Source organism: Xiphophorus couchianus, chromosome 5 (assembly GCF_001444195.1).
Source record: "Xiphophorus couchianus chromosome 5, X_couchianus-1.0, whole genome shotgun sequence".
In the NCBI taxonomy this organism is placed as follows: Eukaryota; Metazoa; Chordata; class Actinopteri; order Cyprinodontiformes; family Poeciliidae; genus Xiphophorus; species Xiphophorus couchianus.
Window position 1 is genome coordinate 16,537,604 of NC_040232.1, and position 27,646 is coordinate 16,565,249.

General features: G+C 36.8%; 1 protein-coding gene across 2 annotated transcripts in view; it reads right to left on the reverse strand.

The window, feature by feature from the left end:
* Positions 1 to 1,035: 1,035 nt before the first annotated feature.
* rnf24 (ring finger protein 24) overlaps positions 1,036 to 27,646 on the reverse strand; it is a 32,813-nt gene continuing 6,202 nt past the window's right edge. For both annotated transcript variants that reach the window (XM_028017338.1, XM_028017339.1), the window contains exons 2-6: positions 18,043 to 18,192; positions 13,346 to 13,388; positions 11,655 to 11,696; positions 6,906 to 6,985; positions 1,036 to 4,896 (exon numbers count right to left, since the gene is read on the reverse strand). In XM_028017338.1, the coding sequence (XP_027873139.1) occupies positions 4,755 to 4,896; positions 6,906 to 6,985; positions 11,655 to 11,696; positions 13,346 to 13,388; positions 18,043 to 18,185 (450 nt within the window). In that variant the 5' untranslated portion in view covers positions 18,186 to 18,192 and the 3' untranslated portion in view covers positions 1,036 to 4,754. The remainder of the gene's footprint in view (positions 4,897 to 6,905; positions 6,986 to 11,654; positions 11,697 to 13,345; positions 13,389 to 18,042; positions 18,193 to 27,646) is intronic.

Below are 27,646 nucleotides of genomic sequence, written 5' to 3' on the forward strand. Positions count from 1 at the left end.
CAAAGGGGCGCTGTTAAATCACATTTTAGTTATTTATGAGCCCAAGTACAAATAAAAATGTTTCTTACTAATCCAGCAGATGTTAGTGACGCCAGCGTCCGTCGCTTCACGGATTTGTTTTTTTAAATCTCGCCTTGTTCATTAAATCAGATTAAACAAGAGTCCACACACTGACAGGATTGGATCATTTAAATAAAATAATCTAGATTTAATATTAATGATGAAACTACTTGTGTGACAAATGAAAGTATGATTTATTCAATGTAATCAGTTAATCACATAACTAATTTAAAAAGAAAACCAATTTTTCAGTGTCATTTCTATATCAAAAAATTACAACCTACAAGTCAGACACTATCAATTTACCACCAGGGGGCGGTGTTACATTAAAGTAATCTTTAATGACATTTAACAGTATATTTTTTAAATGTATGAACAGGCTTCTGTAATTAAAATATAACAATTCCTTTACTAATCTTTTGACATCAGGATTTAGATCATTAGATTAATTATGTAAGAAAAAAAGCACAACTAGACAAAATTCTTTCCAAAACCTGGAAATTTTATTTACAGTTCAAGTCAGTCACATGCAACATTTTCTTTAAATGAATAAACATGAAATTAGCAAAAAGAAAAAGAAAACTCATTTTAGTTTTTTCCCCAAAAGAGCAATATACAAAAATAGAGCTTACAAATACTGTACAGCATATAGTCTCCAAAAATATTCTGCTGCAGAATTCTTAGTTTTACAAACAATGTCTGTGAGACTTCACAAACATAATCAGTGTTAAAAAAAAAAGAGGGAAAAGTGAGGGGAATTCAAGGGAAAAGGTAAAACGGCTTGTTTGGACAAGAGGGAGGAGGAAGTTATTTGTGAGTTTGTAAGAGCTACAGAGGAATAAATACACAATACAAACAACACAGGTTCACTTCAACAAGGCAGTGATAAGAGATTAAAACCCTAAATGGTCTGGTTGCTAAAACCAACCATGGAAAACATGAAGAGATTCAAGCAGCAAAGAAAATTTCATTGGGTTTCCTTCTTTTTTTTTTTTCCTGTCAAAATGAACACTACCTGCCATAAAACGGTGTCGTGATCAATAACTCCCTTTTCTTCTGTGGTTACCAGTAAATTATTCATGTCTAACGGTGCTCCTGACTGGGTGTCTATTTATAACAGCTCAGTCCAAGGCAACGCTGACGTCAGGGATGATTTCAGTGGTGGGAAGACATTTCTTACTGCGCTCTTCAGACCCATTTTTTTTCCCTCTGTCGTCACACACGCTCTCTTTAATTCTTAACATTTCATGTCTGGTTGGCACTATCAGGACGGCGAGCGGCAGGAAAACAGGGAGGCTTGTGTGGGGAAAATGTCTAATAACCAACAACAAAGGTGGACAAATGGCAGCAAGCGCTAGCTGCCATGGGGTTTAGATGAAGGACTCTAGTGGAAATTCATCCTGTAACAGTAACGCCTTACACTGAGCAAAGGGTGAGAGAAAATGTTTGCAAAGCAGCATGCATTCACAGTAAACATTTCCTTCTAATGTGAGATCCATAGGCAGATCAGTAAACAAAGCTTTAAGACTTGAGTTGTTAGAATGGAAGAGAGCCAGGTTGTATGGATGGCGGTAAAATGGAAGATCTGTTCCCTCATGCTGCAACATTAACAGTCCCAGCCTCTTCATGTCCAAAACACAACGCACACCAAGCTAGAAGAAAGGCATCGCAGTCATTTTGTTCACCACAGATGTAATGAAATACATATTCCTTTGTTATTGCAACTGTTTTTGTTCAACTAAGGCTAAAATGGGTGCAAAGATTCTCGGTAAATCTTAGTGTTAATTGTTCCGTGTTGAGTTAATGCCAGAGTATCGGCCGACATTTTCATCTAGGAAAGGTTCAGTCCTCTGTGTGTTGGCTGACATTCGGCAGAGATGAGACATTCGTCAGAGTAGCAATGCTTTTCTAACTGAAAGCCAGAAACACTTTATTGAGATCATTGCTTTGTGGCGAGGATGCAAAGAGAAAAACGAAAGGAAAATAGGACCAAGATGGTGTTAAAGACAAATTCAGTGACTTGTGAGATTGATAATCTGGCGATTCAGAATGTTGACAGGTTTGATTGGGATGTCATGAGATAGATCGACACAAAGTAGAAGACAAGTCTAGAAAAGTGTGGTATGCATTTATATTCATCCCCCTTTTCTCTGATATCACTAAATAATGTTAGATCAGGATTGGCAAACTCATTTTGGTTTTGGGCTGCATCAAGATCATGAATGTCCTCAAAAAGACAACTCAAAGCTGAGGCAGAATGTAAAACTACCCATTAACAAACTTAAAATTTTACAGCTTTCAACTGTGTTTGATTAGTACTGCTTATAATGTAACAATTTTTACATTGATTTAATTTGGACATATTCATATGAAAACTGATTCGATTCGACTGATGAAACAATGTTTAAGCGCACAACTGTTATGTTAGAGTTCAGTTTATGTGATGATCAAGAGTACAGATTCTCGGATTTGGCCAGCAAGTCTTGAGTTTGATACCCGTGGTTTAGATCAAAGCAGATTCATCAACATCGGCAAAAATTAGGTTTAAATAGATTCACAAAAACTTACAGCTGCACAGAAAGGTGACTATGAATGACTGGTGGGGCTGAATACAAATGCAAACAACTCACTTTTCAGATTTTTATTTGTTGAAAAGATAATGGGACATGAAGACTACTGCAACAACATGCAGATATAGTCTAATGTTATTTACCATGAGGAGCTCCTTTTGTAGACAAATAGCTCTCATTTCCCTTAAAACGGGTCAGATCACAGATTGTTTGACAGCCTGTCTCAAACTTATCTTCGGTCCGCCGCTGTGGAATGAGCGGCGCTCCCAGTAACATTTGTGGGAAAAGTATCACTGTGTGGTCACAAGTTACTTAGGCATGCAAAAGAGATAATTCAGTCATAACCATAAATTGCAAGTGTGTGGGAATGAAATGTTAGTGAGTGGTAATTTCTGAGAAGCAGATAACTGTGGCCATGGCCTAATAATAGATGATCACAAGATACAGAATGTATCATTTGTTTTACTGACAGGACAGTAGGTGTCCAATGTGAGTATTATCAGCTCTGATGGGTGCCAAACTTCTGATTTCATATTATTATCATCTTGTGGTTGATTACAACATGCTGTGAGGACTATGAGTTAAAAAAGCTATCATTATGCTCTCTAACAATCCCGCTGATTACCAAACCGAAGCAACAAAACACTTCATTACCAAACCTCAGTGAGCTATTTTAACCCACCAATGTTACCAGGAGGGGATGGGGGTGGGGGGAGTTCACAGCGAGGCCTTTCAACTAATTCACCAAATTCAGCTAACCAGAGGACAAAATGTATCCACAAAAGCACGGCTCAGAGCTGAAGTACGTGTGGCACGAAACAAAAGCACGTTGTACCGATACAGAAAGGAGGGGGGAGGCGAAAGCACCAGAAGACTGCAGAGAAAAAGCAGGAAAAAAGGATAACCTGCAATGTGTGTTTGCATGAATGAAAACCCTGGTTCACTCCAACCTGCTGACCACTGACTATGGCAGTGTAGCTGAGAGAAAGGAGGGTCAGCTCCAGCTGCTCCCTTATGTGCGTGTATGTGCGTCCACTAAAAGGATATGCTGATTACACGCTGAGGCCAGGACTGGTGGTGCTGGTGCCAGTTCACTGACTCGTGCTCCTAAAAGCAGAGGTACCGGAAAAAAAAAAAAAAAAGTGACAATAAATAGATTTACACATTTGTGGCAAGAGAGATGAAATAGCTGACACTACAGCATATTTTGAGGGAAGATTTCATTTTCATTCTGTTGTGTCCCAGAAAATCAATTCTGTTGCAGGATCCGTGAAGTGACTTTCACAGCTTTGCTTAAAAGTCTCCTGCTTTCATCTGTGAAATACATGAACCTTAATCTGATGACATTAATACAGAAAAAAAGGGCAATGAAAAACTAGAAGCGTTACTTCTATTAAGCAGCTCAAAGACCTTGGGTTAGAACGCATATTTTTGACTTGAAATCTAAATTTTGCAGACAACTGGATTAGTCAGAGTAATGCCTGGGTAATGGTAACACAATCAAACGTTTCACATTTAAGCAGACAAAACTGTTCCAGAGTTGTCCCTTTGAGATTTATGTAGATCTGTAATGTTTTAAAACCTGTTCATCTGCTTTGTACACGGAAAAGAGGAAGAAATAAAATATAACACATGACCTTAGGCCTAAGCAATCAAGATTTCGCCTTCTCATAAAGTGCTTTTTAAATGAAACAAAAAAAATATATATATATATATATATCTTAGTGTAGTGAAGTTCTTGGCTTTTGCGTTTTCTTCTTCCTCGTCTTTTGCTGGTGCCCTCCAGAAAAGCGCTTTGGTTGTGAAAAAGTAACAAAAAGAAACTTCTTCTAGATTCATCGTCCATGAAGTAAATACAATAAAATAAAAAGAACAGCTGATTATCAGCCACTTGGTGCTGACATAAAGGAAATCCTTTTTTTATTTTTGTAACTGATGCAAAAATAAAAAGAGGTGATGACGACCGAGGACTCTCAGTTTTTGTGAGCTTCTGCTCAGTTATTCCAGTTTGTGTCAGTTCACACCCTCCCACCAAAGGGTACCTGTTTAAGGTGTGAGTGTGAGCGTTGGGATGTGGTTTGTTGTGTGTCCGCCGGCTGCTTTCCGAGAGGGGATCAGCATCCGCTACACCAGGTTCTCGGCGCCAGGCAGGGGCTGCTGGACGGGCATGGGGGGCTCTGTGGTGCCGGCCTGCTGGGCGAGCTGCAGGACGGGCATGTTGCACAGCGGGCACACTTTCCTCACCTCTAGCCACTTAATGAGGCACCTGAGGGATAGAAAAATGAGCCAAAGTATGTTTAAAATGTCAGATTTAGAAAAAAAAGAAAAACATTTTAGCACCAAAAACTATTTAGCTGGTTCTTCAAATCATCCCATAAACTCTTACTGGCCAGGAATGACCTTTCAAAACAGAAATAAATATAACCAAAAAAAAAAGACATCTTTAAACACTGAAAAAATCATTTTATATAGTTTGGAAATCTTGAGAGAGAAGAACTAATGCTAGAAATCGAAGACTAAATAAATGAGCAGATAAGAAAACAAATTAGGAAGAAATAAAAACAAACAAACAAACAATTTCAAGCTAATAAATATAATCTAGTGAGGCAAGAATATAGTTAGAACATAAGATGTAATAATGTAAATAAATTGGAATTGGGGGTAAAAATCCTGTTCGAGAAATTCCTTTCAACTTTATTTATCTGAAAACAAAACTTGAATATCTTAGTGTGACCCAGGGCAGCGATAAATGAGCTGTCAGCTGTAACAGCCTATCAGTCAGAAATCACATTCATATCCATATCATATCCTTGGGATGCCCTACTTCATTCTGGTGGGACGTTCAATCAGGCATCACTGTCTACTCAGATTGTAAAATATGCACAAACAATCCAGAGGTCACAAAGATGCCCTCCTCTGGCCACGTGAGTATGTGCTACGTTAAAATAAAAACAAAACCTCACAGAAAATCCCCTTAATCACCTTAAAAATTAAACAGAGTCAGCTGGTCTAGTTATCAGGAGAAAAAAAGTGCATCTAATCACCTGAATCATCATATTATGACAGCTGAATCATTTAACGCGCATTAAAAATATGAAATGTGAAAGAGTCCAGAATGTATGATTTCTGAACGTTGCAAACAAAACTCATATCATAAGCATCAAGGTGTTTGTTTGACCCCTGATGGCTTCTTTGGGAAGTCATCACAGTGAGCAGAAGTGATGTGTGCGCGCAAATGAGTGTGTGACAAACCGTTAGCAAGCTTATATTCCCATGATTTGATTAATGTAAAGCAGTTTCATAAATGAGGAGAGCACAGAAAATATGCTGGTGGCAATTCTGATCTTTGGAAACCAAATGAGCGTCATTAAAGATACTTTAAGCAAGGCTTCAGACGCTTTTAAGACGCTTTTAAAACTTTTTTACCCTTCCTTTAGTTATTTTTATCACATAAGGATAACATGAATACATTTAAAAAGAAACTTCCAAATGCTGATTTTATTATTGAAAGATAAATGATCCAATCCAACCCTGTGTGAATCTGAAAGCCTTTAGAAATTGGCCTGTGGCACCGAGCTTCAATTTTCCTGATGTTTTGCTTTTTAAACATTTTCATATTATTGTTAATTTTCTAGTTAAGTGATTGATTTGGCAGTGATCTGGCTTGGTTATGTATAGATATATTTAACCAGGTGGGGTTTTTTCTCTTAAGTGAAAACATGATTTAAGTTTACTCTTTCCACCCCAAGTTAGCTAAGTCAGAGTCAACCTGAGAACTTTGTAAACTTTCCAAATGTCTTGAATTTGTCAGTCAGTTGTAGATACTGTATGGCTTATTGCTTTTTTCCATTCAAAAAATGGATGGATTTAGAGGCTCTCTGTATAAAACTGCATGGTTTTACTAGTAAACACATTAAAAACCGTCTCTGGTTTGAAGTCTTTCAGTCACTGGGGGAAAACTCGGTCAAAGGATTCAAATAATGTAAACAACTCAGTTGAAACGTTGGGACATGAGGGGAGATGTGGGATGAAGTTAGCTCATCTAATCCATTATGATCTGTGTTTTCCACTCCAAACATCTTTAGTTTTATATTCATCTACTGTTGAATTTTAAATGTCACACTTTTTCTTTATGTCACCAATCACTGCAATTTCAACAAAAAGCAGACGATAGGATTTATAGACATTGCCCCTTTTTGGAAAAAATAAATCTGTTTTTTACTTCATGTATACTTTAGTTTGACTGCACAGTCCCGGACAAAAGCCTATACTTACTTCCGATGAAAGGCATGTTTGCATGGACAGATCCCCAGCTCATCTTTCTGTTTGAACTCCTCCAAGCACACCGCACATATCTGAAAGAAAAGGTCAGAGCTTTAGCCACAATTTCTGTATAAAGCGTGCAGGACCTGGAAATGTGTTGATAATTCAGTTCACTTTGGTTCCCTCCGCACTAATCTCAGTTTTGTGTCGGTGGACTGCAAACAAATCGCTCAGGCGAGCCATGAATGTCTGGTTCACAAAGAAAAACACAGCTGTGGCCAAAATCCACACAAAAAGACAATAAAAGGACGGGAAAAACAGAAGAGTAACTGACCAACTATGTCCGGTTATACAAGTCTGACTACCTGTGGCCTTTTTCTGACTTAACGGGAAGGCAAATGTCATCACTGGGAAAGCTTTTCAAACAAACATTGCGATGCGATTCTCTAAATGTTGTCAATGATGGATTCCAGATGGACAGGCCAATCCACTGATTCGAATCCATTTTCCTGAAGAAAACATTCCTTTAATAATGTTTAAAAAGATTTAATGAAAACCAGTTTTCATCTGTTCTCTTTGGCAGGAGCACACCTCTGCATCAGACTCATATAACCAGCAGTAGACCTTGTAACTTATTGTTTTGCTATTTCAGTCAGTCAGTTTACTATAACTCACTGAAAAGGAGCTGTACCCAGTGATCAGACTAGGACTATTTGTTCAATAATCTGCCATTTGAGGCGAAGCTATCAATGCCTTGGATATTTTGGGATGCCAAGTATTATATCTCAGACTGAAGCCTGTACAAAACTTTATTGTAAATAACTAAGTTGTTTTAAAGTACAGAAATACAGTTTTTAGGACATTTATACTTTAGATCCTGTCCATCACCAGTAGTGCTCAAATGTTTGTTTATTGTGTCATTGTTGTAGAGTTAATGCAATTTGGTACTAAATATACATTTATTGGGTGCTGTGGAAGCCAGAAGAGAAGTATTGGTAGTTCTTGAACATTTTCCCATTGCATCATGTCGCAACCACAATCTTTAATATATACATAGGACAAATATTTGTGCATACTAAGTGAAAAGAAAGTCTGTAGGTACCTCGTTTTACTGTTTCCAGTGGTTTGTAGATCACAAATTGAGCAAAATGTTTGTAAAATTTCCATTTCTACATTCACTTCTGTGACATTCTGTGATTTTGGGAAAGTTTGAATTAAAGCTTACAGGACTATTGGTAAAAGGGATTTGTTTTTCTCTGTCAATCTCAACTGTGAGTGTGAAATCTCAGGCAAGGCATTCAAGAAAAGGAAGAACATTGATCTGTTCTTCAATGCAGAGAGCAAAGCAGACATCCAAACAAATAGCTGCTCTGTGTCCAAAACTGGTCAGAAGAAAAAGCTTCGAGCCCCATACAGTTCTTTTCAGGCACAGCTGTCTGTCCACCCATAAATCTGGGTGGCTAAAGGAGTCATTGTTGCAGCTGAAAACCTTCTACCATAAAAGAGCTGTCCACTAAGTGAATGAAGGTTTGTGAGTGTGGGTAGACGAACCGTTTCTATGCTCATGCTTTTGTAATTTGATTTCCTGTCAGCCGCTGAATTAGTTGTTTTTAACTCTTGGAGCAGGTTGGTGTGGGCACAGTGTGGCCTGTCATCTCAGGTCATTGACCAGACATTAACTGCACACTCCGTCCATAACAAGTCTTTTGTGAGATTGATGCCAGGAATGTTTGCAACTTCATGCAGCACCATTTCAATGTGATTCAACTAATGCAGTTGGCAACATGCAGGGTTCCCATGCAATCTCCAAAAGTCTTGAGGAATCTGAAGTTAGCTATTTTCAAGGTCAAAAAATATTTCCCATTGCTTATTCTCTATCCCTTCCTCCCTATGTGGAGGAAGGGATAGAGAATATCTGTTCATCCATCCATCTGTCCAACCATCATGTTTATCTATACAGACTGAACTCTGAAGAAATCTCCACCACACTTTTTCTTGCATTCACATATTTAAAAAGTGCAGAAAATGACAAATTGGAATTTGTCAGGTCACACAGAAGGTAAAATAGCAATTTATTAATCTGTGGTTTGATAGTCTTAATTTATGTGCTCCTCTGTATTTGGCAATAAAGAAATAGACTGACGCAGAGTCTAACAGTGATGCTTGAAGGTATTTTTTTACAACCAAAAGACAATAAGAATCAAAACTAATTTAGCCTTTAGGTAAAAATAGACTTTTAGTTTTTGAGCTCATCCATATTTAATTCTTGTCTATTTAGCTGTCTGTTTGGATCCTGCTCTAATTTAAGAAGAATCTGTTTTCATTGGGGAAACGGTTGTAAATATTTGATCTCAGCAAGCGTGACCCTAGATGTGCAGCCACCGCTGTGATCACGGGCCTCACGCCATCATGGGTGGTCCCCGGCTGTTAATCTAATTAGGAAAGCACGTGGAGGCCTGTGAACCCTGGCGCTGTTAACCAAGATAGCTTGAAAGCATAAACAAAACATGAAAAATGCTTCTCTGCTAAACAACCATTAAGTTTGCTAATCTTGGGCTGGATGAAAGTTAGGATGAAGTTCTCTGAATAAATGAATCTTAATAAACATTTTGTAAGTTTGAGGCTTAAGAGCTTTGTGATGTCAGCCTCCTGAAATATCTTTTCTTCTCTGCCTCCTTACAGATTTATTTAGTTTTTGCTACTTGTTCACACTTGTTCAGATCATCCAAAAGAAGTTAGCATCAGTCAAAGACAATTTGAATAACTAAAAATGCAATTTTCAAATGATGATTTCATTTATTAAAGGGAGAGCTATAAAAATCAGCATGCCTTATGGGAAAAAGTATTTGCCCCCTAAACCTTACAACTATTGGTGCAGACCTTGGTAGCACCAAATGGCATTAACTGTCTGTGATGACTGCTGATGTTGGAATCTTGTCCCACTCTTCTTTGCAGAATTGTTTTAAACGTATCAATATTGGAGGATTTTAGAGTATAAATGATCTGTCTTAAGGTGATGGCAAAGCATCTCAATTGGATTGAAGTCCAGACTTTCACTAGGCCGATACATATCCTTCATTTTGTGCAGCCATTCAGAGGTGGCGTTGCATAGTTCTCACCATTTTATCAAACAAAGTAAACCAAAAGTCAAATTACTGACAGATGTCATAAATACAATCAGTATTTGTTTTACATTTAAAAGGTCTAAAAAAAATTACCTTGATCACTTTAATGCAAAAATATTTTGAACTATATTGCTTGGAAGTTCACTGTTTACATAACACATTTTTTCTGTGTGCCAAGCAGGCTGGTTAATTTCAGGATCAAAAAAACTGTGAAGAGACTCTTCTAGAAGATCTGATTAGGTTGCACATCAGACGCATGCCTTGACCTGTAAACCAATCCCAAACAAAGCTTCGTTTTTTTACTTTCCATTAAAATGCTGAAATTCAACCTAGCCTCACTCATGCCTCCAGGATAATCCTTTACATTCAAAAGTGGGTCATCCAGTCTGAGATGAGTGTGCATTATTGTCCTTGACTTCTTTATTTTGTTTCAGTCCTGAATCACATTACACTTTCTCTCAGTTCCTAAATAAAAAAAATTAAAGAAAACACTCATATGCCCGGAGGGCCCAACGGGAGGCTGGCAATAAACTGTGCTGGAGTTGGTGTAAAGATGAGATTCCCAGTGCTAAAGGGTTCTTAGCACTGGGTTCTTCAAGGGGCTCTTGACTGGAGTTCACCAGGACTCTAATTCAAACCTGGTTCTGCTGTTTGCTAGTAATTTTCCAACTAAGCTTAGGGGAGGTTACTATTACGCAATAGTGTCACGGCGGAGACTGACGACTTAAACAGGAGATGGTAGTTTTCACATGGCAATGAGTCATGTGAGCACCAAATGAAGAAAACAATGAATGTCCCAGCCTTTACTGCTGCCTGAACAAACAAATATATAACAAAGCTGAGCAAGAAGATTCCCCAAAAAGCATAGCTGAGTTACACTTTGATCACATCACAAACCACAATGCATTTTATTGGGATTTATGGCTTTGAGGTAAAAAACATTTTGAGGCTCTTTTTAAAGATTTTCATTTCAATTTAAGAGCAGGAGTTACAAAACATTAGTTTCCTCAACCATTTCATACACTATATTTAACTTAAGAACTTAAACAAGTCTAGTTTTTGTCAACTTAAGTTGATGTTTTTTTGAGTCTGCATGTGATTTCAGTGTTTTTATACCTAGGTTGTCTTACTTCAAAACATTCACATGGTGTACAGTAAGCTTCACTGCCGTTAAGGTTCGAATAACATCCATGTTTTCAAACCAAACCTTGTTAAAAGCACGTTTCCATGATGAGGTAGCCGTTAGCAGATACAGAAATATTTTCATTTTAATAGCTACACAACAAGTCAGGTTCAGGAGCTTTTGCACAACACAGCCTGTTATTAGCTTCCACCTAAACACAACGCTAAGTGAACACAACATGTTTGCTCAACATGTTGAACAATGTTCAACTATTGAACAATGTTCAACTATTGTTCAACTATTGCTGAACAATATTTCAACAATAGTTTGCTGTTGAGCTACTGTTCAACAGCAACAGCAAACAGTTCAGTTTGCTGTTGAACAGTAGCTCAACAGCAAACAACTTTCTATTTTATGATCCAAAAACAGAATAAGTTAAATTCAGAGTATTCCAACGACGACAAAAGAGCAGACAATTTTCATATTGAAAAATCTAAAAAGTTTAGTGCTTACCTCATGCAAGTTTAGCTCTTTGACTTTTTCCTTCTGAATGACCTGAAGGGGAAACCAAAAATCTGATGAGAAACATCCTTTTTAATATAGTTAAAGGAAACAATTCTATTGTATTATTCATTATTTTAGACAATGAATAAAATAGATTTGATAGAATAAGTTCAAATCAGCTGCTGATTTGAACGTGGATGGATGGATGTTTTCAAATAAAACATCCATGTGTAGAAGTGTGTTTGCAAACTCTGAGCTTGATGCCGTTCCATAACCGGCAGAGTAGTCGAATGTTGTGATGTTTTGAGGTTACAAGTCGAGAGTGTGAGTGCACAGGGAAATTACGTTATTGTTTTTTTTTTAAAGAAGCAACAACAGTCTTGAAATACCAACAGCTGTCAATCTAACTCAACAGAAATTGTGTGCTTCAAAGATAAGGGGGTTTAGGACTTTTTTTTCTCTGCAATTTGATAGACTTTATGCATTTCACTACCCCAGTAAAATATATTTGATACGTAATGCACAATGTAATACATCACTATACATTTCTGCATACTCATCATCAGCATAAATATCAGATCAATTTTCTGCTGTATCTTTGAGTTGGTGGAAGATGGACAGCTGTGTTTTAAAAATAATAATAATAATAAGAAGAAACAAGAACTTGGTGCACAAATTCAAGATTACTGCATATTTTCTCCAATCCACACATGGTCAAAATCGAGTGTACAGGCTCAGATATACACATACTCCCTGACTAATATTTGGTTACACCTCCATTAGTAACTTTCTGTCAACACTGTGTTTTGAATCCATCAATGAGATTCTGATAAAATTCTAGCTGGATATTTGACAACTTTTCTACACAGAACTGGTACAGATCATCTGATGACTGAACATCAAATATTTACTTCCCAGAAACACAGTAATAATCCATTTTGAAATAGATAAAGCATGTCAACATTAAGCTGCTGGAATAGCCAGAACCTCAACCCTATTTAACATCCCAATATCAATCTGTGCAAAATTGCAGTTGCAAAAACTGTGTGGATGCAATAATTCATGACGTTCTTTCAGACTCTCCATTCCTACAAAACATTGGCCCATTTGGATCGACTTTTACTGTCCTTGATGCCCAAAACTCAATAAACATCTTAGGAGGCTTTACACTAGAGTTGTGTTGTGCGTTTTAAATTAACCAGAGTTTTACCCATGAATATAAAGCCTTTATTTGGGGGCAGGAGTGAAAGCTCAGCCAAACACCAGTTGGGAGAAACAACTGAACTCTGACACATCTGAACAGGTATTTAGAAAAGTCCGTGCCAAGCAACCAGCCAAATTAAATGGGTTTTTCCTTTCCTCTCTTAAGAACAGTGTCTATCTTCATTCATAATTATGCCAGAAGATAGCTGATGGGTTTTGATTTGGAACCAGCTAAGAAATATCAATTCAAACCTCAGTAGAGTGTATGTATATATTTGACCCTGTGATGATAAGAGAAAACCAGTAGACCAAACCAGTGCACCCATTTCTTGGTTTTAAAGTGATTGCAGTAGTATGGTGTATAACCTTTCCACACTGCAAAAACAAAGAGATTAGATGTAACATTAATGTTAATTAAAATTATATTCAAGTCAATGATAAATGCATGCAAAATTCAAATAGGAACTGTGTGAGTGTGTTTGCAAGCGTTATCTTACTTGTTTGTATGCATATAGTTCTTTGTGTGCCTGGTGCCGTAACCTGGGGAGACGGACAGACAAAACACCTTTCTGATTAGTAATTGACTGATAAACATTAACATGGATACATATCCTGCATCCTGCAATGGTGGACAAAAAAAAAGAGGTGGACAAAACTGGCTTTGATTAAAGAGAACAAATTATCCAACAACGTTGGCATTCATGTAAATTAGCAAACGCATCAGAAGATAATTTTACATATAATATTCTTAGAGAGAAGGTCAAAAAAGAAAGAGCAGAATAAATGTCTTGGCAGAGTGTGGTGAGTCACAAAGTTCAGTCTGTCATTTAATTCACCAGGCCAAAAATAACTTCCTGACTAAAAACATATGGCTTTAATCAACCAAACACAGAAAGAAGGCAGAATATCTCCTGAAACAAAACTTAGAATCTTTAGAGATTTATTTTGCCAACTAAGGCAGGAGTAAGTCAAATTACATGTAAACAGGTGATATTCTTGGAATACTTTAAGCCCTCCTTTCTTTACAAAACACTGCACCTGAGGTAAAACTATAATTAAGTCAGATTTTAACAGCCATTAGGAACTGCAGGCTGTTTAGACAAGTCTTACACAGTTCCAAGAAAGTTGGGACAGACACAAGTTGAGCTTTAAATACACATACTTCAGAGAACAGCGAGAGAACATGATGGACATTTAATGAGAAGAGAATCCACAGAACATACTTCAGAGGGAGATTAAATAATATAGAAAAGGGACGGGGGAAAAAAAGCAAAACAGACAAAAGAAATTCGTAGGTTTGTAAGATTTACCTCCATTACTAGTAACCTTAACCTCTCGCAGCAGAGTGAGAGGGATCTGTAAAACAAGCAGCACAGTCTAGGAGAGAAACTGACATTTTGAAAGAGGTCAGCATGTAAAGGTGCAGAGACACCAAATGGTTTGGGGGGCCAAGGGGTCAAAGTTCAAACGGTCACTGGATTGTGAATGATTTATGTGGGGTGTTCGACTGGGTCATGAAGGCAGATGAAGAGGATAAATGAAAAGAATGTGACATCTCTCGCCATCCAGCGTGTGTAGTTTGAAAAATATTTTTGAAACATTAATAATGGAAATTGCTTGACGTACCAGCCAATTGACCAGCCAATATAACTCAGTATCAGAAAATCTGAATTGCAGAGCAGTATCAAAATCAGCATCGGGCATTAAGGAGTAATGATGCATTCAGTTGAGACGTTACACATTATTGTATTCATAATGTCTTTCAAATTTTCAGAAAGTCTACGAATTCCCTTTATTTGTTTTAACAAATAGAAAAAAGTTTGGATATTCCAGTTGTGCTGCTACAAAACTTTAGGTTTTTTATGAATACTTGAAAAACGTATGACTTACAAATGGTGATTTTCATGCCAAAAAGGCATCAAAATGATCTTCAGTTGGTTTATACCAACTGAAGAAAGGTTTTATGAATTTCAAAGTGAGTTTTAAAAAATCTGGGATCAGTCCAGAATTACTCAAATGAGAATTGACAAGACTAAATATTTTACATTTTGAGCAAATGTAGTGGAGACTGGTGAAACTAAAACCGTTTTTCAATTTAGAACCAATAAGAAGCTTTGAGGCCAGTTTTAACATTAGTGTTGTTGCCTGCAAACCATTAAGTCAGGGGTGTCTAAATTATGGCCCACTGGTTGTTTGAGACTTTCATCATTATTCGGTCTGCAATTTAAGCAGGTGATTTAGTCCGCAAGCAAAGGTTGTCAATGCAGATGAATTTTGTTTCTCTCTCTTTTAGACCAAGAACTTCTCTAGCTGCAATCCCATTACAAACGTGCGCAAAACTTTGTCAATATTCCTCTAATGTAAAAAAAAACAACTATTTTGCAATTGAAGTGTCTCCAACTTTTCACACAAGAAATGAATTTCTGATAAAACCATGTTTTCTTATTCATTTCTTCATATCTGGATGTTGCACATTCCCTGATCTTTTGCTGGCACTACCAAATAAACCAACTGTTCAAGAACTGTTATTGTTAATTTGCAGAAAGTCAGGACTACATGCAACACGAACACGGTAAGCCTTTAGGCAAACCATGCTACATATTTTACACGTGTGTGGACAGGCTGATAAACCACTGAGAGAGGTGGTTGAGGGTTTCTGTGAGAGGCTGCCTTGTGTCAAAGTGTGTGTGCAAATTTGTCTCTGCTGAAATTTCGCATGTCAACTCTAACACTGGCATCTTTTAATCATCTGTCTATAAAGCAAGAGATGTGATGCAAAAAAAAAACAAAAAAAAAACAGAATTAGCCTTCTGTGACCTTTAAGGCTAAGCTGGTTTTCACCAGAATTATTTTCAAAGCAGAAAAATCATCATAATCAGGACTGAAAAGATACAAATTACACATTTGTAATCAAGTCACTTGTAAACACACCATCTGACAACAGTGTGGGCCCCTTCAGTAGAATACAAGGCCATTTATTACCATAAAATGTTCCAAATGCAAATTAAATAAAGGTTAACACTTACTGAGGAGTTGCATGCAGTGAAAAAATCCCTCACAAAATGCCTTTTTGGAACATTTAGCAACTTTTTGCTGAAGAAAATTTGTAGCTGAATTTTTGCGGCTGCTGCAAAAATTCTGATGTGTGCTTTTTTTTTGTAACCACAATGATAGGTGTACAAGAACACTGCAAACAAATGGGCATAGCTAAGATTACCAGTTTTCAGCAAGAATGCACTGAACTGAACATTGCAAATACTGGAAAGTGTGTACAAGTAATTTTGCTCCAATCGTTTGTAAAGTTAATTCTGTAGCTTTGTAAAAGAAATCTTTTACAGAGCAAAAAGGTCTCTTTTTACTTCTAGTTGCTAAGCTGATCCTGACGTTCAGTACTGAATCACGGAACTATATGTAAGCCATGAAGTGTTTCTAATTCACAGGTAGATGAGATATTGTAGGAGTAGTTATTTTTACTTACCCTCTGCCCTGCAAGACAGGATATGGCAAGATGGCGAGAGGAGAGTTTTAGGGGAAACTGCTGCTTCTCACTGTCTCAGATAAAACAATGTAGTGCATTATGTGTGTTCAGTTTGCTACTGGCTGAAAACAAAAACCCTGTAATTCCAGCACTGAGGATAATCTGATTATACCCAGTAGTTTATAAAGGGGCGAGGAATTAACTACTGAAGTAAAGATTGTTTTTGTATGATGGATATTTAGAGGATTACTCTTAAATCTTGCTGGATTAAAACATGCTTTCAGATGACTAAAATAAAGTACTAAAATTGGCACTTTTAAAATCACTGTGGAAATCTAACAAATACAGAAGAAATAGTGGTACGGCTGGAACACAAACGAATATAATGAGAACAATGGAGAGGTTAAGAGACTTCAAGTGCCATGATCATAGAAAGCAACTTTAGATCTCTTAAATAATTTAGATAATTGTATTAAGAAAAGTGTCTTCTCCAAACTGTGCTGTTGAAATATTCTATCCATTTTTGAAAACGGTTTTAGACACAAAAATCGTCACATTTTAAAAAGGAAGAAATAAACAAAAGCAGTGGCAATGCCACACAGTATGGTGGTTGTAAACATGCTTGTATCATATTCTATACACTCTAATGGCCTTCATATACAATTAGTCAATGATGCAGACACAGACAGATTTTCTACTGTTTGATTTAAAAGTTGCTATCAATGCCTTCTGTTGTGACATTCTTCAGGATCCCAAGTCGCTCAACAGAACAGACATTTGGTATAGTGTGAATAAAAATTCAATATGTATTGTGGGTGTAATGACACAGTCAGCTAATGAAATGAGACTTTATACGACACTGGTCTGACAAAAATGTATCAATTTTTTGGAAGAACGAAAAACTAAAAACTAAATTTTATTGCAAACATAAGGGGTCTACAAATAAAAATGTTTGAAAGGATTTGTAATCAGTGCAGAATATCCAAACGGGTTTTGATTATTTTCTATAAATTGTGTTTTCTAAGGTATTTCTGAAGCAAAAAAAAAAAAGAAAAATCACAAATAACATTTTATAAATAAAATAAATTAAAGATAAATAGATATGTTTCAAAGGTTCTATCCATTGTTGCATTATCCAGTTTAGGATTTGACCAGTGTAAGTATTTTAAATGATCAAATTCATCCAGACCTATAAAAACTGCTAACATTAGCATTGCTAGTAACTAATGGTCAACTGCGGTATTCCTGCACTGCTTAGAAATCTGTTTCATCTTAAATTTCTTTTGTCACAAATAGACAAAGAGACAAAATGATTACCACCTATAATTTTTTCTGGTAAGGTAAACATAAATTGAGTGTAAAGTAGTTATAAAACTCAAATCTGGTGGTGCGTTACACCAGGTTTGGTCATTGCTGTGTGTATTGCTGGCAAAATATGGCAGATAACTTGAAATTACTTAATATATTGTTTTTGTGTTTTATTAACCATCGAGAAATTTTGTTCATGTAAAGCAGATAAGTCATAACACATTTCTGTTACTTGTCCTAGCTTTTTCTCCGAAGCGGATGTGGATGTTGTAGAATCATCTGACCTTAGATCTACTACACTCAGTAAAGTTGCAACGCTAAAGAAGTTCCTGTATGACACTTTTTGCCATGGCCCCATGACAAAGCCAGGAAGCTCTAATCCAAAACTAAAATGTGCACAGCTCTTACCTGATCAGGTAGCAGCAGAAGAGGAGGCTGAGGATGAAGACAAAGATGGCTGTCCCAAAGACCACAATGTAGATATTAAGAGGAAGGTTCTGGAACCCTATATTTGGCATCTTGAAACCGTAGTGTGGGAAATCGGAGCTCATGGATATTCTAGATTAAGAGAGAAATAAAACATGCAAAACATAAGTAGTTGCACATTCTGTCTGCACTGAGAGACACATAATATGTGTTGACATAACAGTACAAAGTAAATCTGAAAGTTTGTTTGAACATTTTTATTTTGAATCTTTTGTATTATCAATGAACAGCTCAGGTATTTTAAATGTTAAAATCAGTAAACAGACTAAAAAGATACTTGTGGAAGATCAACAGTATTTATTGCAGACCTACAAATTTTACAATCTGGGGGGCCACATCAATCCCTTTCATACTCATATTGGCCTCGTAGGTCAGTAAAAAATATCAAGTTAAAAATGCCAAAAGTGTTAGTCCTACATGCAAGCAGAAGTGTGCTTCTTTAATTTTAAAGTGTTGAAAGAATCAATATTTCAACCCAATTGCCCAATACTGTGCGGCCTAACTCCTATTTACTGAAATCGAAGGTAAATTGGCTCTGACAGCTGATCCTTGGTATTACTGTTTAAATTGGCTTTATAGACTGAACATACTGTACATCCAGTAATCTGCACAAACATGGTTTCTCTGACAACTGTATTTTTTTGAAAGAGTCACTAACAATACAGTTGTCCGTACAGCATAATACATTTTATTGCTCAGTTGCCATGTGACCTGGTACCATCGCCTGCTAAAAAAAAGAGTTCAGTTAATGATCTGGCCCTCACCATTTTTAGTGTGTTCTTTCAGTGTTGGACCATATTTAGCTCCATACATTTTAAAATCTGCTTCTGCTGATGAGCATTCCCACAGCATGATTCTGCCACCACCATTTTCAATTGTGGGTAGGGTGCATGCAGTGTCCTGTGGAGTGTTACTTTTCTGTCACACATAGCACTTTGCATCTATTCTAAAAAATTTAAATATGGTCTCATCTTCTTCCAAAGTTTTTCTTTGCCCCCTAATATGACTTATAGCTACTTTGCATTTGTCTTCTCCATAAAATCTTAGTTTAATACAATGAAGTTTGTGGTTGTATGATAAAATGAAGAGGTGTGGATACTTCTGCAGTTCATCTGTAGATTTGTCAGTGTGTTTGACTCCCGATTTTTCCAGAGGTGCCTGTTTCTGACTTTTGATAAGCAAGGGGAGGTTGCTATGTCTTTCATCAGAGACACCAAAAAGGAGTCACAGTGGAGAGCGGCACGGGTTCAATGTGAGCTGATATGAAAGGGAGACAGAAGTACTGTGGTCCAAAAATCTTACCAGCAGCAAACTCACACGTTTCTTTCTCAACAACACATTATGTCACTTTACAGAGGCCTGTGCTGCAAGTCTGTGCAGACTTTTCTGTTCTTCAGCATGAAGGCACCACTTGGGTATGTGTACATAAAATAAATGCAACATGCATGAATCTGTGGTCTGCATGAATTTACATGTTTTATCAAGTCATTTTAACGATTGGTAATAGGTTAATTTATTTAAAAAATGGTGAAATGTCAAACTGTTTTGTCTTTCCAGGGGTGTTAGTCATTTTGTTGTACCTCAGTGATGTGTTTGTGTTCAAATAAGGGAGGAAATGTCTGACAGATGATCTTACAAAGTTAGACCTTCAACTTTAGATTAAAGAGCTGGAAATATAGGGGAAAATGATGTCTTTGATACATGCATTCATATGCATATGGGGTCAGCATATGTGAATTATGTGCAGTTCCATTAAAAGTTACTTTAAAAATAGATCTGCAAAGGTTCGAATAATTTTGGCCTGACCTATAATTTTACAGTAGTGTTAGATACATAAATATATACATATGCATACAATGTTTTTTCTTGTTTTGATTCATAGATCTAAGAAAAATAAAGAATAAACATCCACTGAAATTAATTGTAGTTTTGAACGAACCATAAGTTGCACAAAACTATTCTTTCTTCTAGTTTAAGTTTTATGGGAGACAAATAAGCTGATATTAGCTGTTTAATGAGTCAAAGTGTTTGACTCAACAATCGGCTGCTTAACAGAAGTACAGTGAAAACTTCACAACTAAAGCAGTGTTACCTTAATACGGTGCGCAACCCTCTTTCTACTTTTCAACCATCAGAATACTTGTTTAACTCTGCATGTGAATTTGTCCCATTTGTAAGTGACGGAAAAGTATAGTAGCCTCATTTAGACAAGCTGACCAGCAGTGTGCACCAACAGGTTGGTGCGTATGCAGAATTAAAAGCTGGTCAGTCCAAACCTTTTTTGGAATCTCATTAAAGCAACTTTAAACCGTCGGGTTGGTAAGAAGTAGATGATATAAAAATGGTCTAAAATCTCAAGTATTTAATTTCCTTGACCTGCCATAAAATCTCTCTCCTCGTGGGAGCGATTGGGTGATGTTTTCGTACCAGCTCTGTTGGATCCATTTAATAAGTGTAATGTAGCAGCCTCATCACTCAGCTAAATTGTTTGTCCTGTCAAAGATTTATGTAAAGAGCTGAGTGAAATCCCCTGCCAGCTGCTAAGATTTCTAGGCATGATGATATCTTTAAAGACTGAAGAGTGTTGTTGACTTTCAGTTCTTATGCCGCTCCGCACAACCTGACCGGCCTTTGTGTCCTCGTTAAACTTCCTGTCCTGCATACTTGTTTGCTGCAGTCATCCATGAAACTTAGCCCAGCTGCTAATTTTTGGTCACAGTAAGATGTTTAGACATTTATCCGAAAGAGAACCATCAGATACATAAGGTAGATGTAGGAACACTTCCTTTGCATAAAGCTTTAGAGAGGCATATCTTACGGGTGTTGAGAAGGAGGGGGTTCCTTATGCAAGGACTGAGTGTAGCAGTAGTTCAGGGGCTGAGGTTATCCTGATGTTGTATAACTGAGTACCCATTTGTGTGGGGGCGAGTTTATGGTTATCCAGGGGATTGTTAATGGTCCTAAAATTTTCCACAGGGGGAGTGTCAGGGAATGAAGCTGTTTGGGGTGGGGTGAGGCCTGAGACAGCGTCCCTAAAGGAGCAGACAGCTATTCCTGTCATCCCCTCCTCCTACTGCTCCTCCTCCTCTTCCATGGTCCCTTTTAAGTGAAGATGTGGACATGTCTAGTCATGTTCCTTTTGAGTGGGAGAACTTGACCAATAGGCTGCTAATGGTATGGCATTACTTTTATGAATTAGTTTATAGGGCTTTAATGATGGGGTTTGTTTAAACAAATGATATGCAGATAGTTTAAACTTTTTTTTTTTTTGCTGTAGCATAATAGCCACAATCAGCACCTTGCAAAAGTAATTCACTTTCCCTTTGAACTTTTTCACATTTCTGTTCTGTTGCAACCACCAACTTCAGTGAGCATGTGACAGAACAACACAGATGTACTTATTCTTAATTTATAAATTGTTATCAGGTCTTAGTATTTGAAATTTAGGTTTTTAGTTGGAAAAAGCAGTTGAAAACAATGTTCTATCTCCATTCTCTTTTGGTCAACAAATAAAAAGGAAATACTTTGATCTTTGTTGTTGTAACAGGATGAAATATAAAAAGGTTCCAGGGGTACTAATACTGTTACCAGGTACTGCATCTGTCTGTTTTAAAATAGCAGGGTTGTATGTGCATATAGCTTCATTAAATTGTATTAGCCATACATAAAGCTAAATGTTATGCATGCCGTATTGCTTCTATGCTATTTGTTGGACATTGAAAGATGCATCTGCTATTTGCTTTCAATTTAGATTATGTATCTTTTAGGTTTAACCAGTTTATGCAAATCTTCAGCATTTTGCTTTTGCACAAATGAGCATCCGGTTTTAAGTGAAGACAAAATTTAAAAGGTGCATTTATAGGATTGAATGTTGCATTTAGGGGATGCACAATATGTTGGCACTAACATTGGTGCAGAGGAGAGCAACTACTAAGAATACAATTAGAGCAACTATAGAAAGCTTCATATCAAAGCATGTATTTCGATGGCCCAGTCAAAGTCCAGACCTAAGCCAATTGAGAATCTGTAGCAAACCTTTAACAGTATCATTTCCAATTCTCTAAGTCCAAACTGGCTGAGCCTGAATGATACTGCAGACTTGGAATAGGCAAAACTTTCTGCCTCTAGATGTACAAAACTGGTAGAAGACTATCAGCTAGGATTGAAGTAAAAGGGGAGCCGACTGTTAATCCCCATCAAACTTTGTTTTATTCATGAAACATTTTGAAAAACCATATTTTTCCTTCTGCTCCACAATGTATGTGCTATTTTGAGTAATTTTGTCACATAAAAGTTCCAGTAACCATTTGTGTTTGTGAAAATGTGGTTCAAATAAATAAGAAAAGAAGAAGAAAACTTTATTCTTGACAGATTAACAAGCTTAAAGAGTATAATTTTGTCCAGCCCCAATAAATAAACCTAACTTTTTATTTTTGTCTGCTGAATTTAAAAAGCTATGATTCACTTTTTTCTGTTATGGTTGTAATTTTCCTCTGGTACCTTTGTTTAAGTAATTACCACTGTCAGCATTTTAACCAATATACAAACATACTTGAACATTAATATAGTCCTAGTTTTTGGCAAAGGTTTGGTGTTTACATGACATTATGAGCACGATAATTCGTGATCATAGGTCTTTAGAGAACATTATTGTAAAAATGTCATTACTCATGGAAATTAGATTATGTGACTCAGTTTTCAACTAGGTGCCACGACATTGAATCTGCCAACAACTCCTTTGGTGTCAAGAATCGCTGACCGACAGTATCTTGGGAGCACCCAGTGATCCAGAAATCCAAACCCACTCACAGTTAACATCCCACATAACCCAGAAATGTATCTAGAGTGAAACACTGCCAATAAGTGTATATGAACAACATTACACTCAGACCGGTAAGAAATTCAAGGAAAAAGACAAAAACAAGAAGAGAAGCAAAGAGCTGAGTTTTCCATGCAGGTCAGTAATGACTCAGTGGTTTCACAAAGTTATGGTGAATAACTTCCACCATTATCCAAACAAGTGAGGCATGACTTCTTTGTATAGTGGTTGACAGGCTTGCAATTTTATAAAACAGAGCCCAATGAGGTTACTCTGGTGCCCTAGATATTTAATAGCTGAACACGAATTTCACTAGGTAAGTAATCGCATTGTTTTTCACAAATATTGTAATTCTGAAATAAAAGAATGCAAGTATCCAATTAAGAAAATCTAATATGCCCCAACTCTAATGGATTCTATAAAATGGTTTGTTTCCCTTTCAGCTCTCCCTTTGACGTAATTCCAAACAGCCCAAGGGAATAATCCCATAAGAGAAGGTAAACATGGTATGATATGTTAACGAACAGCATCTCATGGCTGCTCAACGGCAGAAATGATTTTATCTTTGATTCCAACTCTCTTAAAAATCGTCTCTTCTCTCTCACTTATTTGTTTTCACATGGCCTCACCCCATTACGTAATGAGCAACAAGAATGTGCACAGCACGTCACATTCATGAGAGATGAGAAAGAGCAGACACAATACTCCTCGGTTTTAAATTTTAAATTATACTGTTAAAATGCCTTCAAATGCCAAAAACCTAATTTTGGATTGAGAAGTCTTTTGTTTTTTGGGGGAGACTGGGGACGGGGGACGGAGGACGGAGCGCGCGGGGGGGGGGGGGTCCCACAAGAGCAAAAATGAATGTGTTTACTTTAAAAGGAAAAAAGATAGATCACAGTTGTTTTAAACCATTTAGTTACTACTCTTTTTAATGTTGCTATAGTAAAAAAGACTAATTATTACAGCACTATCATTCTCCATAAATCCATATCTAATCAATGTGATATGCTTCACTTGATCATGGCGTTAGAGTATTATTGAAAATGAAAGTTATTTCACTAATTTATTGAAGTGGTCTCTACAGAAAGTAACTGGAGGGGGGAAAACAACCAAGAAATGGGATGATAATTAATAAAATAAAACAAAGTAAATGCAGAATCATACATGACAATATGGCCCCAACCTTTTATTTTACATATCTGACTTGTTTTTCTCCTTATGTTTTGATTTTTATTTCTTGGTTTTCACTGCCTCTTGTTTACACTAGTTTTAAGTTCTTGATTTTTAAAAATTTTTTTTATAAACCTTATCTGTTCTTTGCAGATTCTAATTTTCTGTGTAAACAGGAGATTTACCAGGCTAGTTTGGTATTTTTTATTACCATAACACTGTTCTTGATTATGTGGGAACTTCCTGTAGGGAACACAAAACAGCTGACAAGCCTCTTAGTCCTACTCATCTCAATCTACACATTATTGGAAATTGTTCAAAAGACAACTCCAAAACATAAACAGGTTGGAAAAAACAACTGCTCCAAGCAAACAAAAACCTCTGGTCAATCAATACTACACAGTGGACTAGAGGTCAACATTTCATGAGGGGACTTTCTAGTTACCACATGAGTCATCAAGACATATTTGCTCAATACAACAGTTTCATTTTGATCGATGCTGTTGGTCAAAACAAATATTTGCTGTAGTTTTCCAGTCATCACCATAAATCATCAGTTTAATTTGACAGGAGGCCAGTTTGGAGAAATACCTATTATTTGCCAAGATGCTTGGCCACTCCAAATAACTAGCAAAAGTGAAAATAAGATAAAAAATAAAGTTATTTAATAGAGCAGCTAATCTTACAAGTTTTGCTTAAACACCACTGTCTTGAGCTTGATGTACAAAATAGACGGTTTAACATTACTGCAAATACAAAAATAAGGACTGCTGACTTGTCTTTACTACATAGAATTTAGGTCAATTGAAAGTCTTAAACTGATCTAGTTTCAGTCAGATCTGTGACTGTGGATTTTGTTGTTTTGACAGCTGTGAGACTATTGGTGTATGCATCTTTTACATGGTCTGCACAGCAACTGTTGTGAGGTCAGTAAAATTTAGCAAAGGTCTCAATCCTTGCTCAATCTGCTGTGAAAAAAAGTATTAAACATCTATTTTTTGGGGACTCAGGTGAACCACAGTGAGAGACATCATCAACAAAAGAAGAAAACGTGGAACTCTAAGGAATCTTCCCGGGACTGGCTGACAATAACTACTCAAAGAGCAGATTCACCACTCCTCCAGGTCATAAACAAACCCAGAACAACAAGGTATAAAGCACTGGAGACCTCTCTAGTCTCAGTTAATGTCAGAGTTGATGTTTCAACAAGAAGAAAGAGACTGGACAGAGATGTGTTATCCATGGAAGAGTTCCAATGTCAAAACCTTAGCTGACACAAAACATCTTGATTTTTCCCAAGATCTTTGGGGAAAACTTAGTTGACTGGTGAAACAAAAGTTCAACTTCTAGGAAAATGGGCCTTCTTTCACATCTGGCATAAAACTAACAGCATTACAAAAATAGAACATCACCTCCATGTATACATGGTGTGCTTAGAGAGATGGCCTGGGACTGTTAGTAACTTTATCTTCAATCTCTTTTTGAATTCTGCTCTAGTGTCTGGCCTTAAGAGGCCTTATGCTTAATGATCTAATGCGGACCAGCAGCTCACATAGGCTGAAATAAAACAAAAGGCATGGTTTGGGCTGGCCTAGTCAAAGGCCAGACTTAAATACAATTGAGATGCTGTGGCATGACTATAAACAAAACCTTTCAATGTGGCTGAAATAAAACAAATCCACAAAGCAGAGTGAGGCAAATTTCCTCAACAGCAACGTAAAAACTGATGCCCGATTACTGGTCATTAATAATGGTATATTTACTGCTGAAAATAGTAGAATAGCCAGGTATTAGGTTTAGAAAAGTGTTTTTTGTATTTACCCAGGTTATGTTTGATAATACAATCTGAAGATCTGAACCATGCAATTCTGAAAAATAAAAGCTTATAGAAGGAGCAAATACTTTTACACAGAACTGAATGTCCTGCATCACACAGTTGGATTTCCTGTCTCTTTTGCTGTTTCAGCGTAGACAAAACAATTAGCTTCCCTATCCTCCTTAGTAAGTAAGTTAAGCCTTGCATAACTTATTTGTCATGCTTGGCAGGCTATAGGGTTTTATCAATTGCAATAAAACCCAACAGCCACCCACCTCTCCGCCCAGACGTTATCCTTTATTGTGACTGAGCCATTTGCACACATATTACAAGAGCAAACAATGACCTCCTAAGCCTATATGCCTCAAATTGTCATTTCAAACAGCTAATGAGTCAGACAGCCACTGTTTTCAATCAAAGAAGCAGTAAAAATGCCAAGCCTAAAAAACACTGCACACTTTACTTTTCAAGTTCATGCGGTTATTTTTAACAAATACCACAATGCTTCCTGTAAATACTTTCACCTTGGCTTCGTACAGTAGTTCTTGTCAGCAGTCTACTGTATAATAGTTACACATCTGAATGAGAAGTGGAAATTTCCACTAGCTGCCACAAAATGTGCTCATCTGAAACTTTATATGCCAAAGGGCAGCAACAAACACCAGGGCCCCACAAGGCATGGAAGGGGCTCATTAAAATGTGCTGGAATAGATCATGAAGTGCCTGCGATTAAATGATACTTCAATCACATGTAGTCCACTCACATAGTGTCAAACCAAATATACATCATGTTTTAAAAAAAGGTTGGTTTAATGCAAAGCTTAAGCAGATCCATTAATTACAACAGTTTTTATACAGAACAAGTAATAGGTGACTTATTCAGAAGAGTACACCACTTATTTCTCCTCATTTACTTATTTCTTGGTTTATCTCACAAGTGATCTGAGCACAATTTGAGCACAGACATGATAAAAGAGTCAAGTTAGCATGGATTCACCAACTTTACCTTTCAAACCACTGAAAGTCAAAATAGACACATGCCAGAGTCACATCATCTAGCCAGTCTTTTGTTCATAATTGTGGTAGGAGAATTTTTTAAGTCTTCAAATAAACTCACAATAACACAAAAATCTGTGTGTCTGTCAGGGAATGCGGTGCAATAGTGAGTGTGGATGGATGAGGTGATCTATGGTGTAGTGCTTTATGTGGTTTGTTTATAGAAAAGCATTTGAAATAGTTGTTAATATTACAAAAGCCAGTATTTCTAGAAATGCGGCAAGTAACTGAATAATTGGACACTTTTCAGTTTGATCAGTGAACGCACCATCATCTAAGCTCTACCAGACCAACACTCTTTGGTAATGAAGTTGTTAACTGCAGGAAGAAGTCCAAAAGTTAGCTATTTTCAGCATCACTGACTTGTTTACTGCCAAAAGAAAGAGCTCAGTTTCAAACTGATTTATTAAACTGGTGGAAAATTTGCCATTGGTAAAGTAAAAGAAAGCTCTTTCCTTTATAGAAACAAAAAGGTATTGACAAAACACTCATAGTAATGATGAAACAACTGATGCAGATAACAATAACATCCCTGAAATTGGTAAAAAAAAATATATGCAATATCTCAAAATTTGCTAATCAAAATAGAACCACTGGAGGTTAAAGAAGCATTTCTCACAACAATACTTAGCTTTACTGAAGCTAAATTCAGCAACTCACCC